This window comes from Abrus precatorius, unplaced genomic scaffold (assembly GCF_003935025.1).
Source record: "Abrus precatorius isolate BTA unplaced genomic scaffold, Abrus_2018 Scaffold11, whole genome shotgun sequence".
NCBI classification, from domain to species: Eukaryota; Viridiplantae; Streptophyta; class Magnoliopsida; order Fabales; family Fabaceae; genus Abrus; species Abrus precatorius.
In genome coordinates, this window is record NW_020874303.1 from 26,277,270 (window position 1) to 26,294,932 (window position 17,663).

At 36.3% G+C, this 17,663-nt stretch overlaps 3 protein-coding genes across 11 annotated transcripts; 2 read left to right on the forward strand and 1 right to left on the reverse strand.

Moving 5' to 3' along the window:
- On the forward strand, positions 1 to 5,435 carry LOC113854055 (protein SUPPRESSOR OF K(+) TRANSPORT GROWTH DEFECT 1). Of its 2 annotated transcripts, XM_027484883.1 has the most exons (9): positions 266 to 959; positions 1,054 to 1,080; positions 1,820 to 1,925; positions 2,609 to 2,807; positions 3,958 to 4,026; positions 4,114 to 4,188; positions 4,285 to 4,383; positions 4,473 to 4,628; positions 4,730 to 5,089. In XM_027484883.1, exons 1-9 carry the CDS (start codon positions 488 to 490, stop codon positions 4,853 to 4,855), a joined length of 1,329 nt encoding a protein of 442 aa, XP_027340684.1. In that variant the 5' UTR covers positions 266 to 487; the 3' UTR covers positions 4,856 to 5,089. The 2 variants fall into 2 exon arrangements, with proteins under 2 accessions (XP_027340683.1, XP_027340684.1); XM_027484882.1 differs by lacking the exon at positions 1,054 to 1,080 and having other exon boundaries at positions 1 to 959; positions 4,730 to 5,435.
- A 108-nt stretch (positions 5,436 to 5,543) lies between these two features.
- Positions 5,544 to 8,878, reverse strand: LOC113856523 (pentatricopeptide repeat-containing protein At2g27610). The gene has a single exon (XM_027488367.1). The coding sequence runs from the start codon at positions 8,762 to 8,764 to the stop codon at positions 6,146 to 6,148; it is 2,619 nt and encodes an 872-aa protein (XP_027344168.1). The 5' UTR covers positions 8,765 to 8,878; the 3' UTR covers positions 5,544 to 6,145.
- Positions 8,879 to 9,691: 813 nt separating this feature from the next.
- Positions 9,692 to 17,663, forward strand: LOC113854129 (protein HIRA-like). 8 transcript variants are annotated; one of them, XM_027484993.1, is made up of 11 exons: positions 9,692 to 9,795; positions 10,198 to 10,473; positions 10,953 to 11,228; positions 11,434 to 11,685; positions 11,760 to 12,157; positions 12,282 to 13,293; positions 13,992 to 14,202; positions 14,376 to 14,616; positions 15,539 to 15,661; positions 16,112 to 16,229; positions 16,818 to 17,663. In XM_027484993.1, the coding sequence occupies exons 2-11, from the start codon at positions 10,366 to 10,368 to the stop codon at positions 17,211 to 17,213; spliced, it is 3,135 nt and encodes a 1,044-aa protein (XP_027340794.1). In that variant the 5' UTR covers positions 9,692 to 9,795; positions 10,198 to 10,365; the 3' UTR covers positions 17,214 to 17,663. The 8 variants fall into 8 exon arrangements, with proteins under 8 accessions (XP_027340794.1, XP_027340795.1, XP_027340791.1 ...); XM_027484994.1 differs by having other exon boundaries at positions 10,235 to 10,473; XM_027484990.1 differs by having other exon boundaries at positions 9,692 to 9,791; positions 10,067 to 10,473.

Here is a 17,663-nt window from a genome sequence, read left to right on the forward strand (position 1 = left end):
AGAAAAATAAAATATCAAACCAAAACGCAGAGCATTAGGGAATACTAATAACACCACCACTCATATTCATGTGAAATAAATGGTAGGAACTAGGAAGTAAATAAAATGTAAAAAAATTAGAAATATGTTTATATATTTTTTAAAATATTAAAAAACTCGTAATAAAATATAACAGTATTTTTAAAATGGAAGAAAAATTTATGTTAGAAAAAAATATTACTTATTATTGATATTGATAAGCGAAACGCGTTTTTTGGGAGAACAAAACCAAACTTGGAGTATTCTTTTTCTCTTTTCCCCTTTTTTCCGATCAGATCCTCACCTCACTTCCGATTAGGGTTTCGAAATCGACGATATCCACAGCTTCTTCCGATTCGTGGAAAATATGATTGCGTTGCAGGTCTAGGGTTTTCCCTCTTCCTTGACCCGCTGTTCTTGGTTCGTAATTTCGATTCCTGTATATGCAGTTGGTGAGGAACGGAAGAAGATGTATAGCAATTTCAAGGAACAAGCTATAGAGTACGTGAAGCAAGCCGTGCAAGAAGACAATGCTGGCAACTACGCGAAAGCGTTTCCTCTCTACATGAACGCTTTGGAGTACTTCAAGACCCATTTGAAGTACGAGAAGAACCCTAAGATCAAAGAAGCCATAACCCAGAAATTCACCGAATATCTGCGTCGGGCTGAGGAGATTCGGGCTGTCCTTGACGACGGTGGGCCCGGCCCAGCCTCCAACGGGGATGCTGCTGTGGCGGCGCGGCCCAAGACCAAGCCCAAGGATGGCGATGGCGGAGACGGGGAGGACCCTGAGCAGGCGAAGCTTAGGGCTGGGCTGAACTCGGCGATCATCAGGGAGAAACCTAACGTTAAGTGGAATGACGTCGCAGGATTGGAGAGCGCCAAACAGGCACTGCAGGAGGCTGTGATTTTGCCTGTGAAGTTCCCTCAGTTCTTTACTGGTTGGTTTCCTTTGTCACTGTTCTTAAGAAATGCTAATCATTCGTTGTTGTCTTGTTGCTTTCTTTGTTATTAGCTTCTGCTATGGTCGCAGAGTTGATCCTATGACTGAAACTATGCATAGTGAAGTAGATGCATTGTATTTGTATGTAACTCAAAGCAATGGCGTTATATAACACTGATTCGGGGATATTAAAAATTAATGACATGACACAACTATGATATAATGTGTAAAAATTAATGTAAAACTAACATCAAATACAATCTTGAATCAAAAGAGAGAATTGGTGGTTAAAAAAAAGAAAGAGAATGAGTTATATCATAGGCCTAATAAAATGTTACTATTATATAATTATTGGGGTATTCTCATTTGTATTGAATTCGTATTGAAATTTTAAAAATGAAGGTGCAAAAATAATGGAAACGCAGCTGGAAAGTATTGGAGAAGTGTCTAACAAATGTATGGCACAAGAAGGCTACTGTTTTGAAGTGTCTATGTGTTTTTTTTTTTTTGAAGGATAGAATGTTGAGGCTTGTGCATTACAATCTTTATATGCAAGTTTGTTTCTTCACTTCATTCATTAAGTATGCCAAATTGCAAATCCTAATATTCTCAACAAGGAACTGGAATTTGATTGAAATGTTCTTTTATCACTAAGGGTCTACTTGGTTGAGTGTGTGGAAAGTAGGAAGGGGAAAATAGATGACAGTGTGAACAATTTCAACCAAAGTTAAGATTCTGAGTGACTTGCATTTTGTTTTTTATTTTTGCATACTTGTGTTATGCCAAGCAAGTGTTTGGTGATTTTCTTGTATGAAAATTTGTGAAATGTTTAATATGTTTCCTTGTGATTCCTTTCAGGTAAAAGACGACCCTGGAGAGCTTTTTTGTTGTATGGGCCTCCTGGAACAGGAAAATCATATTTAGCCAAGGCAGTTGCGACCGAAGCTGAGTCCACATTTTTCAGGTAAATTTAATCTATGGTTTAAGAAAAGAATGAAGTTAATAGAATTGAGCAACCTCGAGGTCTGGAGTTTTATCAGATTGCTTGGAAAATCATTGGAATGAATTCAGATTCATAAGTTAAAATATGTGTCTCAATTTCTGCATAGCATACCCTTTTATGGGCATTAAAACTTGAATTCGTGGTAGATAATCTTCTACAAATTTCTGTATCCATTTATTATCCCAATAGGAATTCCAGCTCTACAATAATTGCACTAATAAAAATAATAATTTTAACCAAAATAACTAAAATCATTAAAAACTGCAACATTGTTATAATTGACTTCCTTGTCCTCTGTCATTTTCAAACCTTATGTTTGCATTGGATAAAATGAGAGGAATTAAAATGAAAATAGTTTAGTGTTTGGTTTAAAAAAAATACTAAAATTTATAGAATAATGATATATAGTGCAATAATTTTTGCCAATTGGGTAGCTTTTAGAAGATGGTGGGTTGATGATTATAATTTTCTTCTAATTTATCCTTCAATTTTCTATGTTTTTTCCTGACAATAATTTTGTTTCAATTGAGAATTAGAGATATGTGATATCTATTTAAAAAAACAATCTTCTGTATTGTTATGAATGTAGGTCCATAAGTGGACATGTTCTTGCAAGCATTTTTAACTTTTAAATTCTTCATCAGTGTTTCTTCATCGGACCTTGTTTCAAAGTGGATGGGAGAAAGTGAAAAACTGGTTTCAAACCTTTTCCAAATGGCTCGAGAAAGTGCCCCTTCTATCATATTTATTGATGAGATAGATTCCCTATGTGGTCAGCGTGGAGAAGGCAATGAGAGTGAAGCTTCAAGACGAATTAAAACAGAGCTTTTGGTGCAGATGCAGGTAATTTGCATTTGAATTGCATTCTGCACAAGTTGTCAAGAAACCTTAGTCCCTGTTTCAAAGTCACATATGTGGACCTGTTATTAATATAGTTTCAAATCATGAAGGAAAAAGAAAAGTAATTTCTTAAATTCTTTTATTTACCCTCATTTAGGCTCAAGCATATCTTGTGATTCATTTTCAAAAGTAGGTTTCCTCAGATTATGTTAGTGCTTCTGATAAATTGTCTTTCAAGCTTCAAGAACTTGGAGGTGTCAGATGACTGGGTGCTTTTTAACACATCTTGCATGAGTCAACTTTTTTGGTTGGAAATAAGTCAAGCTAAACCTTCATTTAAAACGATTTTTAGCTAAATTTTGTTTCAGCATGCGAGGAGGTTAATAGTTGAATAGCAGAGCAAGGTTGAGCTAATTTGAACTGGATCTTTCTTATTGGTACTTTGGGTCTTCAAATCATGTTTAAGTGTGCAATAACTGTTAAAACCTGGAACTAGCTTTAGTTTAGTTTTATTCCTTCCTTTGATCAGCATGTTGTCTCTGCTGTTTTCTTGCTGTTCAAAACAATTTTATATAATTTCATTTACCTTAGTGCTTAAAGTCCTTATTGCAGCGTACTCAGCATGTTCTGTTTTTATTCAATGAGAAGTTCACATGTCACAAAGTTGCATATTTTCAATTGTGCTCTGTCTAGTATCTACGTCTCAGAAAGGGAATGCTAGGACTGCATGGCACTCACTGATTTGCTGTATGCAGTTTTTTATGTTGTGTGAATTGTTATTTGTTTATCCAGTCAACATGTTTGATGTTTTTCAATGTGTATTTTCAACAGAAAATTCATTTGTTGTTATATAACTGAACTATTACTGAAGCATGTTTCACTGGTGGCCAAACACTGAGAAGCACTTGAGTGTCATTGTTGTTATCCTTGACCCATTAACATTTGTAAAGTAACTTGGTTGATTTTTAGTCATGTAGTTTTCTCTGACCAAATGCATATTATTGTCAAAAATTGGCTTGCTTATCTATGTTTTATCCTCTCATCTTGATTCACTTTTTTGCTCTTAACATTAATGTAGTTTCCAACAATTTTAGTATTTGTTTCCTCTTTCTGTGTCTCTTCATTTAATGTAGTTTATCCCCTTATGTTGTAGGGTGTAGGACACAATGATCAGAAAGTTCTTGTTCTTGCAGCAACAAATACACCCTATGCGTTGGACCAGGTAAGATAAATAAATTTGTTATATGTGATCCTCCGTAGAGTCAATAGTAATACAATGTTGTTTTCACTAACTGATTTGTAATTGCAGGCGATAAGGCGTCGTTTTGACAAGCGTATATATATTCCCCTACCAGATTTGAAGGCTCGCCAACACATGTTCAAGGCAAGGGCAATATATTGAATGATGGATTTTATTGGGTTATATAAACCTGGCAAATGGTTTTACCCTACTCTTTTTCTGGCTAAATAAATTGAACAGGTGCATCTAGGAGATACTCCCCATAACCTGACCGAAAGTGATTTTGAATATTTGGCTAGCAGGACAGAGGGGTTTTCTGGTTCAGATATATCTGTTTGCGTAAGTTTTACCTATATATGAAATAACTTGTTTCATTAGTTTTTTACTTAGATGAATTTCAGCTAAAATGTTTTTGGTCCTCTCTTCAGGTGAAAGATGTCTTGTTTGAACCTGTTCGCAAAACCCAAGATGCCATGTTCTTCTTTAAGAATCCTGAGGGTATGTGGATCCCATGTGGACCAAAGCAACAGAGTGCAGTACAAACCACAATGCAGGAGCTTGCTGCGCAAGGACTTGCTTCTAAGGTATTCAAGATGTTATAGAGTTGTGGTGCTTTGTACTTCGGTTGTTATATCTATCTTAATTTGAAGCAGAGAAATGCTTACTGCTTTAAAACTTACTGCAGATCCTTCCACCCCCTATTACAAGAACAGATTTTGAGAAGGTACTTGCTAGACAAAGGCCTACAGTAAGCAAAGCCGACCTTGACGTTCATGAGAGATTCACGAAGGAGTTTGGGGAGGAAGGTTAATACTGACGGAATTTCACTTCGAAGATCCAAACTGGTTGGAAATATGTTGTTATTATTTGTAATTTACTTAGCTGTTGGATCAAGTGAAATGCATCTTTTTCATTTTGTTTTGGGGGATGTGATTTCCCCTGTTGTACGGAGGTGAATTTATAAAAGGTGGATACTCATTTTGCTTATCCTAAATTGTGTATAACAGAATCTGAAATGACATGAAAAAATAACTCGTGTGATGCTCGTTACTTTGGGTACATTTCAGTTTCAAGATGGATCAGATACTCAGCAGATATTTTGCTTCAAGCTACTGATTTTAGGACGTACTAGACTCATCATGAAATATGCCTTTTAGCGTATTCACCTACCGTAAAATCTTCTTGTAACTAAACTGTAACAAAATGTGATGATAGAATAGATTCTGTATTCCAGCCGCTAAGTTACTCCTGATTCCCGAAAAAGGTTATCAGATGTCTACAGCTTTTACATCTTAAGCAATGTGGATGGACGCCCTGCACTTCTTTTATTATCTTTAATTCAGTGAACGTTATTAATATTTTTTTATAATCAATTCTCAATCAGCAGGAGTCAATTTTTGTAGTGTCATGCTCATTGTAATTATATGATTCTATGGCAGAAATATAAAAAATATTCTATAACAAATTCATCTGCACAAATTTCAAGTCATGGAGTAATAATGATTTTCTCTATAATTAAATGCGTCAATGTCGACGGTACTTCTCATTAAGTTACTTGTACATCTAACTAAAATTGATTGCTTCAATATTACAAAATTTAACTCTAGGATCAAAAAGGTTAGCTGATAAATAAATAACAGTTGAAATAAGGGGAAATGGAGTAATTCGCAAGAAGCATTTTCAGTTTTCTGACCTGGTTCACCAAGTATCTAAAGTAATCATAACCCTGAGCCCTGAAACAGATCAGCAGCAAAATTGGCAGCGGCTTTCAGGCTTTTTGGAATCAGCCAGCATATTTTAGCAACTACCATCATTTTGCCTTAGTAAAATAAATGTATATTTTCTTGAGAAGTACTGTTGAATGATCATCCTTTCCTGAGTTGAATAATGTCTACAATGGTCAAAGAGCGACTAACAATATCATACTCATTGCAGTAATCTGCGTTTAAGCATCCATGTATCGCACTCGATGATATGATAAATTTAGGATTTCAGTTCCTATGGCAATCTTTCCTTGGAGAAGATTCATGGATTCTTTGGAAAACAAAAGTCTAATCCACTAAAGAATCTTCAAAACAAATAAGGCATATTGGCCCAAACATCACCAGTAGTCTCCACATGAGCACAAACCACCTATAAAGTGGTGAAACCGGTTTGAGTCTCTGACAACAATATATCTCTGCTCAACCAGTGATACTAACTTAATAAAGTTGTGACAATCTCCACAAACTCTGAGATTCTTCACAATCTGGATGGGAATTTCAGGAAGTGTAGCTATTAAACCGAAGGCTATGGCAAGTCTTTCACTATGACGAGAAAGAATGGTTTCTTTTTGTTCATCTTCAATATCATGAAACACATAGTTTGTATCAGGCTGATAACCAGCATCCCTCAACCGGATATTTAACTCTGAAAGTTTTAAGTAAATCTGGTCTGACAAAGGATGTGACGAATCACCGGCCAAGAATGAGTATGTTTTGTTTTTCACCTCAATCCAACTGTAGCCTGGTTCTTTTTTCACTTTTCTCATATCCATTAGTTTTCTCACATTGACTCTTTCTTGCCAGTTTCCTGCTGCAGCATACATATTGGATAATAGAACATATGCAGCCGAATCTTGTGGCTGAAGTGATATAATTTTTTCAGCAGCAAGTTTCCCAAGCTCAATATTGCAGTGTACTCGAGAAGCTGCTAAAATTGTGCGCCACACAGTTGCACCTGGGGGAAATGGCATTCCATTTATGATATCCATGGCTTTTCCCAGCATCCCTGCTCGGCTATATAGATCAATCATGCAAGAGTAGTGCTCCATTGTTGGATTAATGTGACGATGATTGATCATTACATCGAAGTAGTTTTGACCTTTGTCCACTAGGCCAGCATGAGTACAGGCAGAAATGACACCGATGAATGTTACAGCATCCACTTCCAAGTTTCGTTTTTGCATCTCCTCAAATACCTCCAACGCTTTCTTGGCCTGGCCATGCTGTGCATATCCAGAGATCATTGAGTTCCAAGAAACCAAGTCCCTCTCCTTTTGCCTTTTGAAAACTTCATATGCACTATCAATGTTGCCTCTCTTTGCATACATGGTAACAAGGGCACTACTTACACATAAAGCATTGTTCAATCTCATTTTAACTGCATTGGCATGGAATTGTTTTCCCTGCTCTACTGACGCTGTAGGAGCAGCACAGGCATTAATGATGCTGGAAAAGGTAAATTCATTTGGTCTGATCCCCTCCTTTGTCAATTGAAGGAAGATTTTAGCAGCTTCTTCAGTTTCTCCTGTTTGTGCATATCCTGCTAGCATCGCAGACCAGGCTATTATGTCCTTTGCTTCAATTAGTTCAAACACTTTAACAGCATCATTAATATTTCCTATCTTAACAAAAGCATCCAAAAGTGCTGTTCCTACGGAAGATGACTTCTCATAATTAGTTTTGATAACTTCTGCATGTATTTCGGAAATGAAAACAGCATGTTGCACAGTAAGAATGGCAGAATATGTGAAATGATTTGGTTTCACACCTTCCCTCCTCATTTGAGAAAACAGATTCACAGCCTGATCGGTGCCACCATTCTGCAAGTACCCGCTGATCATAGCAGTCCATGACACCACACTTTGACCCCCATGCATCAACAAGAATAGACTATAGGCATCATCCATTTCCTTGCACTTACTCAACGCCACCATGAGTGCAGTTATGACACTTCGGTAAGTGGAGAACCCACTCTTCAGGGCCCTACAATGCAGCAATCTTACTAACCCCAATTCTTTAAGGCTGGCACATGACTTGATAACAGATGCAAATGTCATGTGCGTAGGCTTAGCCCCTACAAGCTGCATGTTGTTAAATGTTTCAAAAGCTTCCAAATCTTGTCCATTTATCACATGCCCTGCAATCATACTATTCCAAGAAACCGAATCCTTGTTCTCCATGTTATAAAAAATAGCTCTAGCATCTCTTAACATCCCTGACTTTGAATACATACTAACTAAAGAATTGCACACAGGTCTCACTGTCTCAAAACCATGCTTTACAACCAAGGCATGGATTTGCATTCCTATAGTAACCGCACCCTCATTGGCCAAAGCTGCAATTACAGTAGAAACAGTATACTGGTTAGGCATGTAACCCTCAATTTGCATCTGACAGAACAATTCCCACGCGTGATCATTAAGCCCATTCCATGAATAACCCGCGAGCAAAGAAGTCCAAGACACCACATTTCTGTCACCCATTTCATCAAAAGCTCTCCTCCCATCCCTAACATTCTCAGTTTTCATGTACATATCAACAAGAGAGGTTCCTACACTAACATGCTGCACAAGTCCACACTTGACACATTGACAATGCACTTGTTCACCCACTATCCTATCAAAGAAACCGGCACAAACTTTCAAAACACAGGACATGGTTAACTCATCTGGGGGTAAACCCAATCGATAAAGGGCCACAAAGTGGTGGAGGGCTTCTTGGGTTTGGTCATCGCGAGAGTAACGGAAAAGCAACTGGTTATGTTCTTTGAGGCCTCTAAGGGGTGTTTGATCGAACAGCTGTTGTGCAATATGAGGATCAGTGTTCCTTGGATTGAGGGTAACCGCATTGGATTGCAATAGAGAATAAGGGTGGCGGTGAAAGTGGTAACGTGCAAGTTTGAGACATTGGTTGGTTGAAGTGTTGGTGAGTGCCCTCAAAGAGGGATTCAAAGTCATGTTCTTTTGGAAAAATGTTACTATAGAGATTAGAGAGAGAGTTTGCTGAGAAAGTGTTGTTCGTTTCAAATATTTTAGCAGTGACAGTTTATGATACTATGAAAACAATGACTAATGACTATGTTTTCTGTTGTTGTCTGCGGAATAAGTACTGAACCCTGTCTTGTTGGGCCTTTCTGGTGGGAAAACAGTAACACGCGGAGTAATAAGTGAAGCCCACGTGTCATGTTTATGCAGTGCAGGGATATTAAGTTCCAAATTTTAAAATTTAATCCCTTAATCTTTACTTTTTTTAATATTTTAATTTAAGATTCTTTATAAAATTTTAATGATTCAATTTAGTATAATTATTTAAATTTAAATTTAGTTTGGATGGGTTCAGTTTGTCAGCATATTAGTAAGTTCTTTTTTTTATTGGACGTACAATGCACAAATATTATTAAATAAAAAAGATATATTATATAAATTTTATTTCTAATATATTATTCATTGTATTAAATAAAATTAAAAATTTATATTTTAAAATTCATATTAATTTAAAAATATTAAATATAAAAAATCATATAATATAATAAAAATATCATCTAAAAATATTTTTTTTAAAAAATTATTCAATAGATAAAGATAAATAAGTTAAAGGCTGACTTTAATTTAAAATAAATAAAAATATAAAAAATTATTATGTTAAAAGTGACCTTATCTAATCTAAGTTGCTGCAGTCATGAAATCTTCCAATATTACTGTTTTTATTATTATTATTATTAATTTTCTTTACAACACATAAATATTCTTCAGAAAACAAAACTGTTGCACGCAATCTCGTTTTAGTCTTTTAACAAAATTTGAAGATAACGACATCATATTTTTTTAAGGTGAAAAAACCTCCAACTTCAAATATAAAAGAAAAGTTAAAGCACTTATTTTTCCACTGAAAAACAATTCTGATATAATCTCTCTTGCTACTTACCACTTACCCATCAGCTTATGCACATTGCAGGTTAGGCCGTTTATAAGCCAAACAACAAAAGTAAGTTACCATTCAATTCCACCATATCCATCATTTTTTTCATTCTCTCTTATTGTACATTACATCTTTGTTTTAATTTCCTGAAAAATATTTGTTTATTTTTTATTTATTAGTCATTGCCATCTTAGTTAGATTTGACCGTTAACGAGGAAGTTAACCCCTCGATCTTCCCCACCCAACAACATCACTTTTTAGGGTTTTTTTCCCATTTGTCCCAAAGCTTAGGTCTAAGTCCTTTTACCTTAAAAAAAAAAATCTTTTTTTTTGGGTTTCAGGGTTGTTCATCAAATTGGGTATTTTCCCCTCTTTGAAGAAAAATGTTAAACCCTTGAGGGTACACGTACATACCAAATTTCAGTGAAATTTTTTTACTGATTCGGTTTTCACTGTGCTTTGGGGGATTCAGAATCAGCATTTCGCGTAGCAATCTCGTAGGTTTTGAGCATAGTGAGTGAAGTTCTCAGCTGCTTCCACTTCTCCGAGATTCAAACCTGGGTTGTTTATTTAATTGAATTTGCAGAGAGCAGAGTGGGAAAGAGACTGTTTTTAGTGTAAAAGAAGAGATTTTTTGAAGATGATTGCCGAGAAACCTAGTTGGGTTAGGCATGAGGGCATGCAAATTTTCTCCATTGATGTTCAACCTGGTGGGCTCAGGTTCGCTACTGGTGGTGGTGACCACAAGGTATGAAAATTTTCTGTGTTTGAGATTCTCAATTTATGGTTGATTTTGAATTTTGCCTCTTTATTTATATGGTATCCAAGGAAATGACACCTTACTTTGAATATAAGATTTTAAACTCCATCAGTCCTGTAATTCTTGAATATAGGTTTTGATAAGAATTTACTAGACACAATTTAGCGTGCCGTCTGGTGAATTAGTTTTTCTTTAAAAAAAGTATGAAATACTAGATATTTAACATCAATGCTGCCAGCTTAGTGTCAGGTAAACGCCCAAGAAATATAACTCATGCCAAAAATTCCCGATGCTCATAATTTTCCTGTGTACATTAGTAATTATTGCTCTTTGTGTCTGATGAAACTAGCTGCATGTAACTTTTGGCGTTCAGGGTAGGATTAGAGGGGATGATTTTGTTTGTTGATTTATTTTAAACACTTGTACTAATTTTCATTCAATCACATTCTCAACTATGTATTATGCAGGTTCGCATATGGAATATGAAGTCCGTTAGTACTGACATAGAAAATGATGCCTCTTCTCAAAGGCTTCTTGCAACCCTGAGGGATCACTTTGGTTCTGTCAATTGTGTTAGGTGGGCTAAACATGGAAGGTATGTTGCGTCGGGATCTGATGATCAGGTGATATTAGTTCATGAGAGAAAGCCTGGTTCAGGAACCACTGAATTTGGCAGTGGAGAGCCCCCAGATATTGAAAACTGGAAAGTCGCAATGACTTTGAGAGGGCACAATGCAGATGTGGTAATGCTATTGCGTTTATTTTTCAATCTCGTCTTCTTAAAAAATACTTTCAAGTTTCAACCTATTAGTTTCATGCTGACATTTGATCTTGGAATGGAATGAACCAAATTTAACATCAAAATGTCTCTAGCCTGCTTGCTTCAATGCTTTTACATTTTCAGTGATCATTATTAACTTGGGATCTATTTGTCTGTGCTTAAAGTAGGTGGATCTTAATTGGTCTCCTGATGATTCTGCATTGGCTAGCGGGAGTTTGGACAACACTATCCATGTATGGAATATGAGCAATGGCATTTGCACTGCTGTTCTAAGGGGCCATGCTAGCCTGGTTAAGGGGGTTGCTTGGGATCCTATTGGCTCATTTATTGCAAGTCAATCTGATGATAAAACTGTAATTATTTGGCGAACTAGTGATTGGAGTCTTGCCCATAGGACAGATGGTCACTGGGCAAAATCAGTAAGTTTCTTATTTTGAAAAATTTTCTAATTGAATAATACACTCACTTTTCTAATTAACATGTCTCCTTTCAGCTTGGATCAACCTTTTTCAGGCGGCTTGGATGGTCTCCTTGTGGTCATTTTATCACCACTACTCATGGTTTCCAGAAGCCAAGGCATTCTGCCCCTGTGCTGGAGAGAGGGGAATGGTCTGCAACATTTGATTTTCTAGGACATAATGCTCCCATCATTGTGGTTAAGTTCAACCATTCTATGTTCAGAAGGAATATGACTAATTCTCAGGAAGTTAAGGCTGTACCTGTTGGGTGGACCAACGGTGCTTCCAAGACTGGAAGCAAAGAGCCACAGCCTTACAATGTTATTGCCATTGGAAGTCAGGATCGGACTATAACAGTTTGGACTACTGCAAGTCCCCGTCCTCTATTTGTGGCCAAGCATTTTTTTACTCAAAGTGTTGTGGATTTGTCCTGGTATTTCTCTTCATCTCTAGCTGCAGTTGACATGTTATGTGAATGCTATTTTCTTAATTAATATTTTGACTTATTTCTGTGAGTGACTCCTCTGCATTATTCTTTCTGTTCCCTTTTCAAACAGGAGCCCTGATGGATATTCACTTTTTGCATGTTCCTTGGATGGATCTGTGGCTACATTTCATTTTGAGGTAAAAGAACTTGGTCAGAGATTAGGTGATGGTGAGCTAGATGAGTTGAAAAGAAGTCGTTATGGTGATGTGAGAGGTCGTAAAGCAAATTTAGCAGAAAGTCCAGCACAGTTACTGCTAGAAGCAGCTTCTGCCAAGCAAACATCAAGCAAAAAAGTTGTTTCTGATGTTCAACAAAATCAAACTATAGCAAAGGCTTATGTTGATGCAGGGGTTGCTACAAAGAATGCTGAACCTCAAAATGATGATGCTAAGAAAACTGGAGGTCCATCTGGTGATGGGTCAAACAAAGTTACAACCTCTGGCCGAATTTCTAGTCCTGTTAAGCAAAGAGAATATAGACGACCTGATGGCCGTAAAAGAATTATTCCAGAAGCAGTTGGAGTGCCTGCTCCGCAGGAAAGCATTTTGGGTGCAGTTCAGCACGCAATTGATTTTCCTATTACGTCTTCCGATCTTAAAAAGGGCACTGATCATGCTGTTTATAATGATGATAGCATAAGAGTAAGTACTGTGGGAGGAGCACATGGCAGAAATTCCGATTTAAAAGAGCGTTCTGGGGTTACTGCTAGGGCCACAATTTCTGATAGCCTAGTGATTGAGAAGGTTCCAGCTACTGCTGGTGATGGAAACATCAATGTTGAGCAGTTGGGCAATTTGATGACTTCTAGTTCTTTAGCTGCTTGCAGTGCTACACTTTCCCTTAGAGTATTTGATAAGAAAGGTGGGGAAGACTCTTCCCCTATTCTTTTGGAAGCACGTCCAAGAGAACATGCTGTAAATGACATTGTAGGGATGGGAAATACATCCTTGATGAAAGAAACAGAAATTATGTGCTCAAGGGGTCCTCAGACACTCTGGTCTGATAGGATATCAGGAAAAGTCACTGTCTTAGCTGGCAATGCAAATTTCTGGGCAGTTGGGTGTGAAGATGGATGTTTACAGGTAAATTGCTTTTCTACATGTATATGCATGGTTTCCTTTTCATTACTCATTTTATATTAATATTTCTGGTGTATTACGGTTGTATGTTGAGCTGTGGTAGTTGTACCCAACATCCTCTATACTAAGTTTTCTTCATGTTATTGAGCTTCGTTGCTTGTTTTCACAAGACATTTATCCTCATGTTTTAATATTGTTCAAACTTACCTCTTCGATGGCTTTCATGATATGTTTTATGCCTTTTAATATCTTAGTAGCATCTCTTTTGTATCTCCTGTCCATACATGTTGTTAATGTGTGTGTGCCCTGCATATATGATGTAGGCATTTATCTAATAATTGATTAGAAGTTGCTTATACTTAAAATATCCCTCATGTATGACAAAGGGTGAAACTGTAAACCAGTGCATGAAAAAAGCTATTTGTGTTAACATTGTACCACTTGTATCTTGAATTATGTTCTGTGCCTTTTATCCATTATCTTTTGGAATTCAGATTTCGGAAAAAATATTGTTGTTTCAGTTCCGATAACTGCTTTGGTAGAAAGTGACAAATGGCTAATTTGTATATAGGGTGTGATAAATGGTTCAACCTTTTTTAAGTTTGTAAAACCAGACACTATATTAATTCAATGTATGGGCAAGATGTCAATCTAATGCTTTGGAAATCTCTGCCTTTTGTCTTTTGCTTGCTTCTGAGAAGATTTACACCAAGTGTGGGAGACGAGCAATGCCTACCATGATGATGGGTTCTGCAGCAACATTTGTAGACTGTGATGAGCGTTGGACACTACTGCTGGTGACAAGAAAAGGATCCCTTTACTTGTGGGATTTATTCAACCGAACCTGTCTCCTTCAAGATTCATTGACTTCTCTAGTTGGTTCAAGTCCTAACTCATCAGCTAAAGATGCAGGTACCATATTTATTTACCTTTGTTTGATATTGGAGATACTTGGTTTGTAACTATGGCCTCTGCTCAGCTTATCATATTTTCCCTTGTATGAGGGCAACTTCTTTTGGATTTTGAATAATTTTTTTCTTCTTCAGTGGCTCTATGTTATCTTAACATTTACTATTTCTTTTCAGGAACTATTAAAGTTATATCTGTGAAAATATCAAAATCTGGTTCCCCTCTTGTTGTGTTGGCCACTCGCCATGCTTTTCTATTTGACATGAGCATCAAGTGTTGGCTGAGGGTTGCTGATGATTGCTTCCCTGCATCAAATTTTGCCAGCTCCTGGAGTTTGGGTTCTATTCAAAGTGGTGAGCTGGCAGCATTGCAGGTTGATCTTAGAAAATATCTGGCCCGAAAACCAGGTTGGACTAGGTGTGTATTGATCAGCATCTATTTTTAATATAGCCTTTGTTGGACTTGATTCTTGATTTGAAAATGCTGTTGGATATCGAATGAATATGAAATTTAGTTAGGGGAATATGGAACGTGGGATAAATATTAGAATCTCTTGAGACACTAATTTTCTAACATTTGGCGTTAGCTTCATTGTAACATTATGATGTGGTTCATTAATATACCTGAAGAATACCATTATTTATCCATGCATTCTAAATATTCAACAACAACAATAACCAAGCTTTATATCATTCATGGAGATGGTCTACATGATCAATCAATGTGATTGGCTCTCTGAAAAAACCCAATTTCCTGTAAAACCATTTAGCACATATTTTTAATAGTTTCTCCTAAAATTTTCTTAGGTTAACTTTACCTCTTTATTAGACAATGTTTTTTATCAACTTTTTTTTTCTTATTGGAGCCTCCTATAGTCTTTTTTTTACTTGCATGACCTAACCACCTTAGGTTAGTTTCTGTCATCTTCTCTTTAGTAGGTGTGAGTTCAACTTTTTATTGGATACATTTGTTCCTAATTGTCTTGTATAATTTGTACAATCATGATAGATACTGGTTGAGGAATTGAATGAAAACACCTTATTGCAGCACCTGCCTCTGATACAGTATCAATGTGATGCTGAACAGAGACCCAATAGGATACAGTTCCCAAAATAGTGCCTTTTCAAACAGTCGAGAGACCTAATAGTTCAACACCAATAATCTGTTGTCAAGATCATTGAAATATCTACAGTTATTTCCTTTATACTTATACTTTTGTCAAGAAATATGACGTAGTGTGCTTGTTATGTTATGTTTTGTAAATTTTTCCTCTTACCCTTTTTTGTTAGAATGTTGATGTTTTAAAAACAGTGTTTCAAACTTGACTACCTTGATACAGAGTTACTGATGATGGAGTACAAACACGTGCTCATTTGGAAACTCAATTGGCTTCTTCTTTGGCTTTGGGATCCCCCAACGAATATCGCCAATGCCTGTTGTCATACGTGCGGTTTCTTGCAAGGTGGTATTCTTTTCTCTTTTTTATTTGAGATATTTTTCAAATGCAATTTTAGCACCTTATTGATCTTGCATGATTTATGCATGCATCTATTCACATTTAGTTTTCTATAAAAATTCTGTTATATATTCTTTTTCATTCCCAGCTCCTGTGCCACTAATCCTTACTGTATGTCTCCCTACTGGTCAACCATCTACACTATACACTTAATTCTTTGGCAAATAATATTTTGAGGTTGCCCTTAATAAATTATTTTATGCTCGTCATAACTATTCTTTAGATGGAATTCAACTTGTGATTAATCTTCAACACTTTTTTTACTCAGGAAGATGCCATGTATATTTATTCAGTATACTTTTAAATCTTAGTTTAGATACTTTGAGATCATGCATATTCTGTGCTCTGTGATTTTGGACCATTGCAGACTAAACACGGATTATAAATTTATTGCAGGGAAGCTGATGAATCTCGTTTACGAGAAGTCTGTGAGAGTTTCCTTGGACCTCCAACAGGGATGGCTGAGGAAGCATCTTCATATTCAAATAACTTAGCATGGGATCCTTTTGTGCTCGTAAGCTTTTCTCTAAGTACATATTTAATAAAATTATGCTTGCTTGAACCCGGTTGTCACAATTTATTACAAGTGAGTCAAGCTAGATTGCTAAAACGGTACAGAGGCAGACTTAATTTTCTCGGATAGAAATAGATGATTATTGAAATTTAGGACTCATCTGTTTAAAAGATTTTTAAAATTGATTTTAAGATTGTGTAAAAAGGTGGTTTTTTGTATAGCAAGAATTAAGTTTGGTTTGGTTACAATTATAAAATGTACTTTTATTTTAAAAAGTAATTATAATTTTAGTTTTTGCTTCCGATCTTGATTTGTTTTCAATAGCTTAAGCAAAGACATATTTTCAACTGATTTTTTCACGAAGAAGCGGAAACAAACACTTATTATGACTAGAGAGCTACACGGTGGAAAAGTGCATGAAAGAGAGATTTATTGGCTCATTACAATGATTTATTTATCCTTAAAAGATGTCACTCTGACAAGAAGATGCTGAAAATTCTATTGATCAGCGTGTATGATTGTCAAACCAAATGATCACTTTTTCTTTATCATCTCAATTTCTCAAATGTTCCAGCTTAATATTTGCAGGGAATGAGGAAACACAAGCTCCTTAGGGAAGACATTCTTCCATCCATGGCATCAAACAGAAAAGTCCAGAGATTGCTTAATGAATTCATGGATCTGTTATCTGAATATGAGATTGTTGATGCTAATCAAGAGCAAAGAAATCCCCCATTACCGAAGTCATCTTCAGCCGCAACCAATCCAATTGAGAGCAGTTCATTTGCAACAGATCAAGAGGACACTGCGCCACCAAATTTGGATCACAAGTATTCTTCTGACCATGCACTCATAAATGATCAGGACCATGCCAAACAGGAAAAAGAACAACCAAAGTTTCCTCCATTCACAAATGAAGCTAGCTCAGATACCCCCATGATTGATCAAGTTAACCAGGATGCACAAGTAAAGGAACGTTTCTAACTGGTGCATCTTCCTATAGAAGGTAGTGTTCAGAATACTAGTGTATTGACAATGTATGTTAAAGTGGCATGGAAGAATCCAATTTCACGTTTTACTTCTGATGCATGTGTCGTACCCGCCATAGAAAACAATGATAAGCTCTCTGCTGACACTAACACACACTACAAATGTTGGAAAGTACCATTAGATGTACTGTACTTAATGTCTCATCTATAGCTTTCTCCCATCAACTTGAGCTTGATTCTTGTAAAATGTCGAGTATAGGAAATTAGAGTTCTTTTGGTTCATTGTAACGGAGACTCCACGTTTTACTAGATGCTGTTAAATCACAAAATTTAGTGTTAATTTCGTTTAACAATTGTTGATTATGCTATGTTTCTGTGCAATTGGATCATGGCAGCCATAGGCAAATGTGACGGGTATATATGTGAATGTTAACCTTATTTTCTT

Coding starts and splice junctions, on each gene's coding strand:
- LOC113854055 (XM_027484883.1), top strand. CDS start 488: ATGTATAGCAATTTCAAGGAACAAGCTATAGAGTACGTGAAGCAAGCC. Junction 1,926..2,608: donor GCTGAGTCCACATTTTTCAG/GTAAATTTAATC, acceptor ATTCTTCATCAG/TGTTTCTTCATCGGACCTTG. Junction 2,808..3,957: donor AGCTTTTGGTGCAGATGCAG/GTAATTTGCATT, acceptor CTTATGTTGTAG/GGTGTAGGACACAATGATCA.
- LOC113856523 (XM_027488367.1), bottom strand. CDS start 8,764: ATGACTTTGAATCCCTCTTTGAGGGCACTCACCAACACTTCAACCAAC.
- LOC113854129 (XM_027484993.1), top strand. CDS start 10,366: ATGATTGCCGAGAAACCTAGTTGGGTTAGGCATGAGGGCATGCAAATT. Junction 11,686..11,759: donor ATGGTCACTGGGCAAAATCA/GTAAGTTTCTTA, acceptor GTCTCCTTTCAG/CTTGGATCAACCTTTTTCAG. Junction 12,158..12,281: donor AGTGTTGTGGATTTGTCCTG/GTATTTCTCTTC, acceptor CTTTTCAAACAG/GAGCCCTGATGGATATTCAC.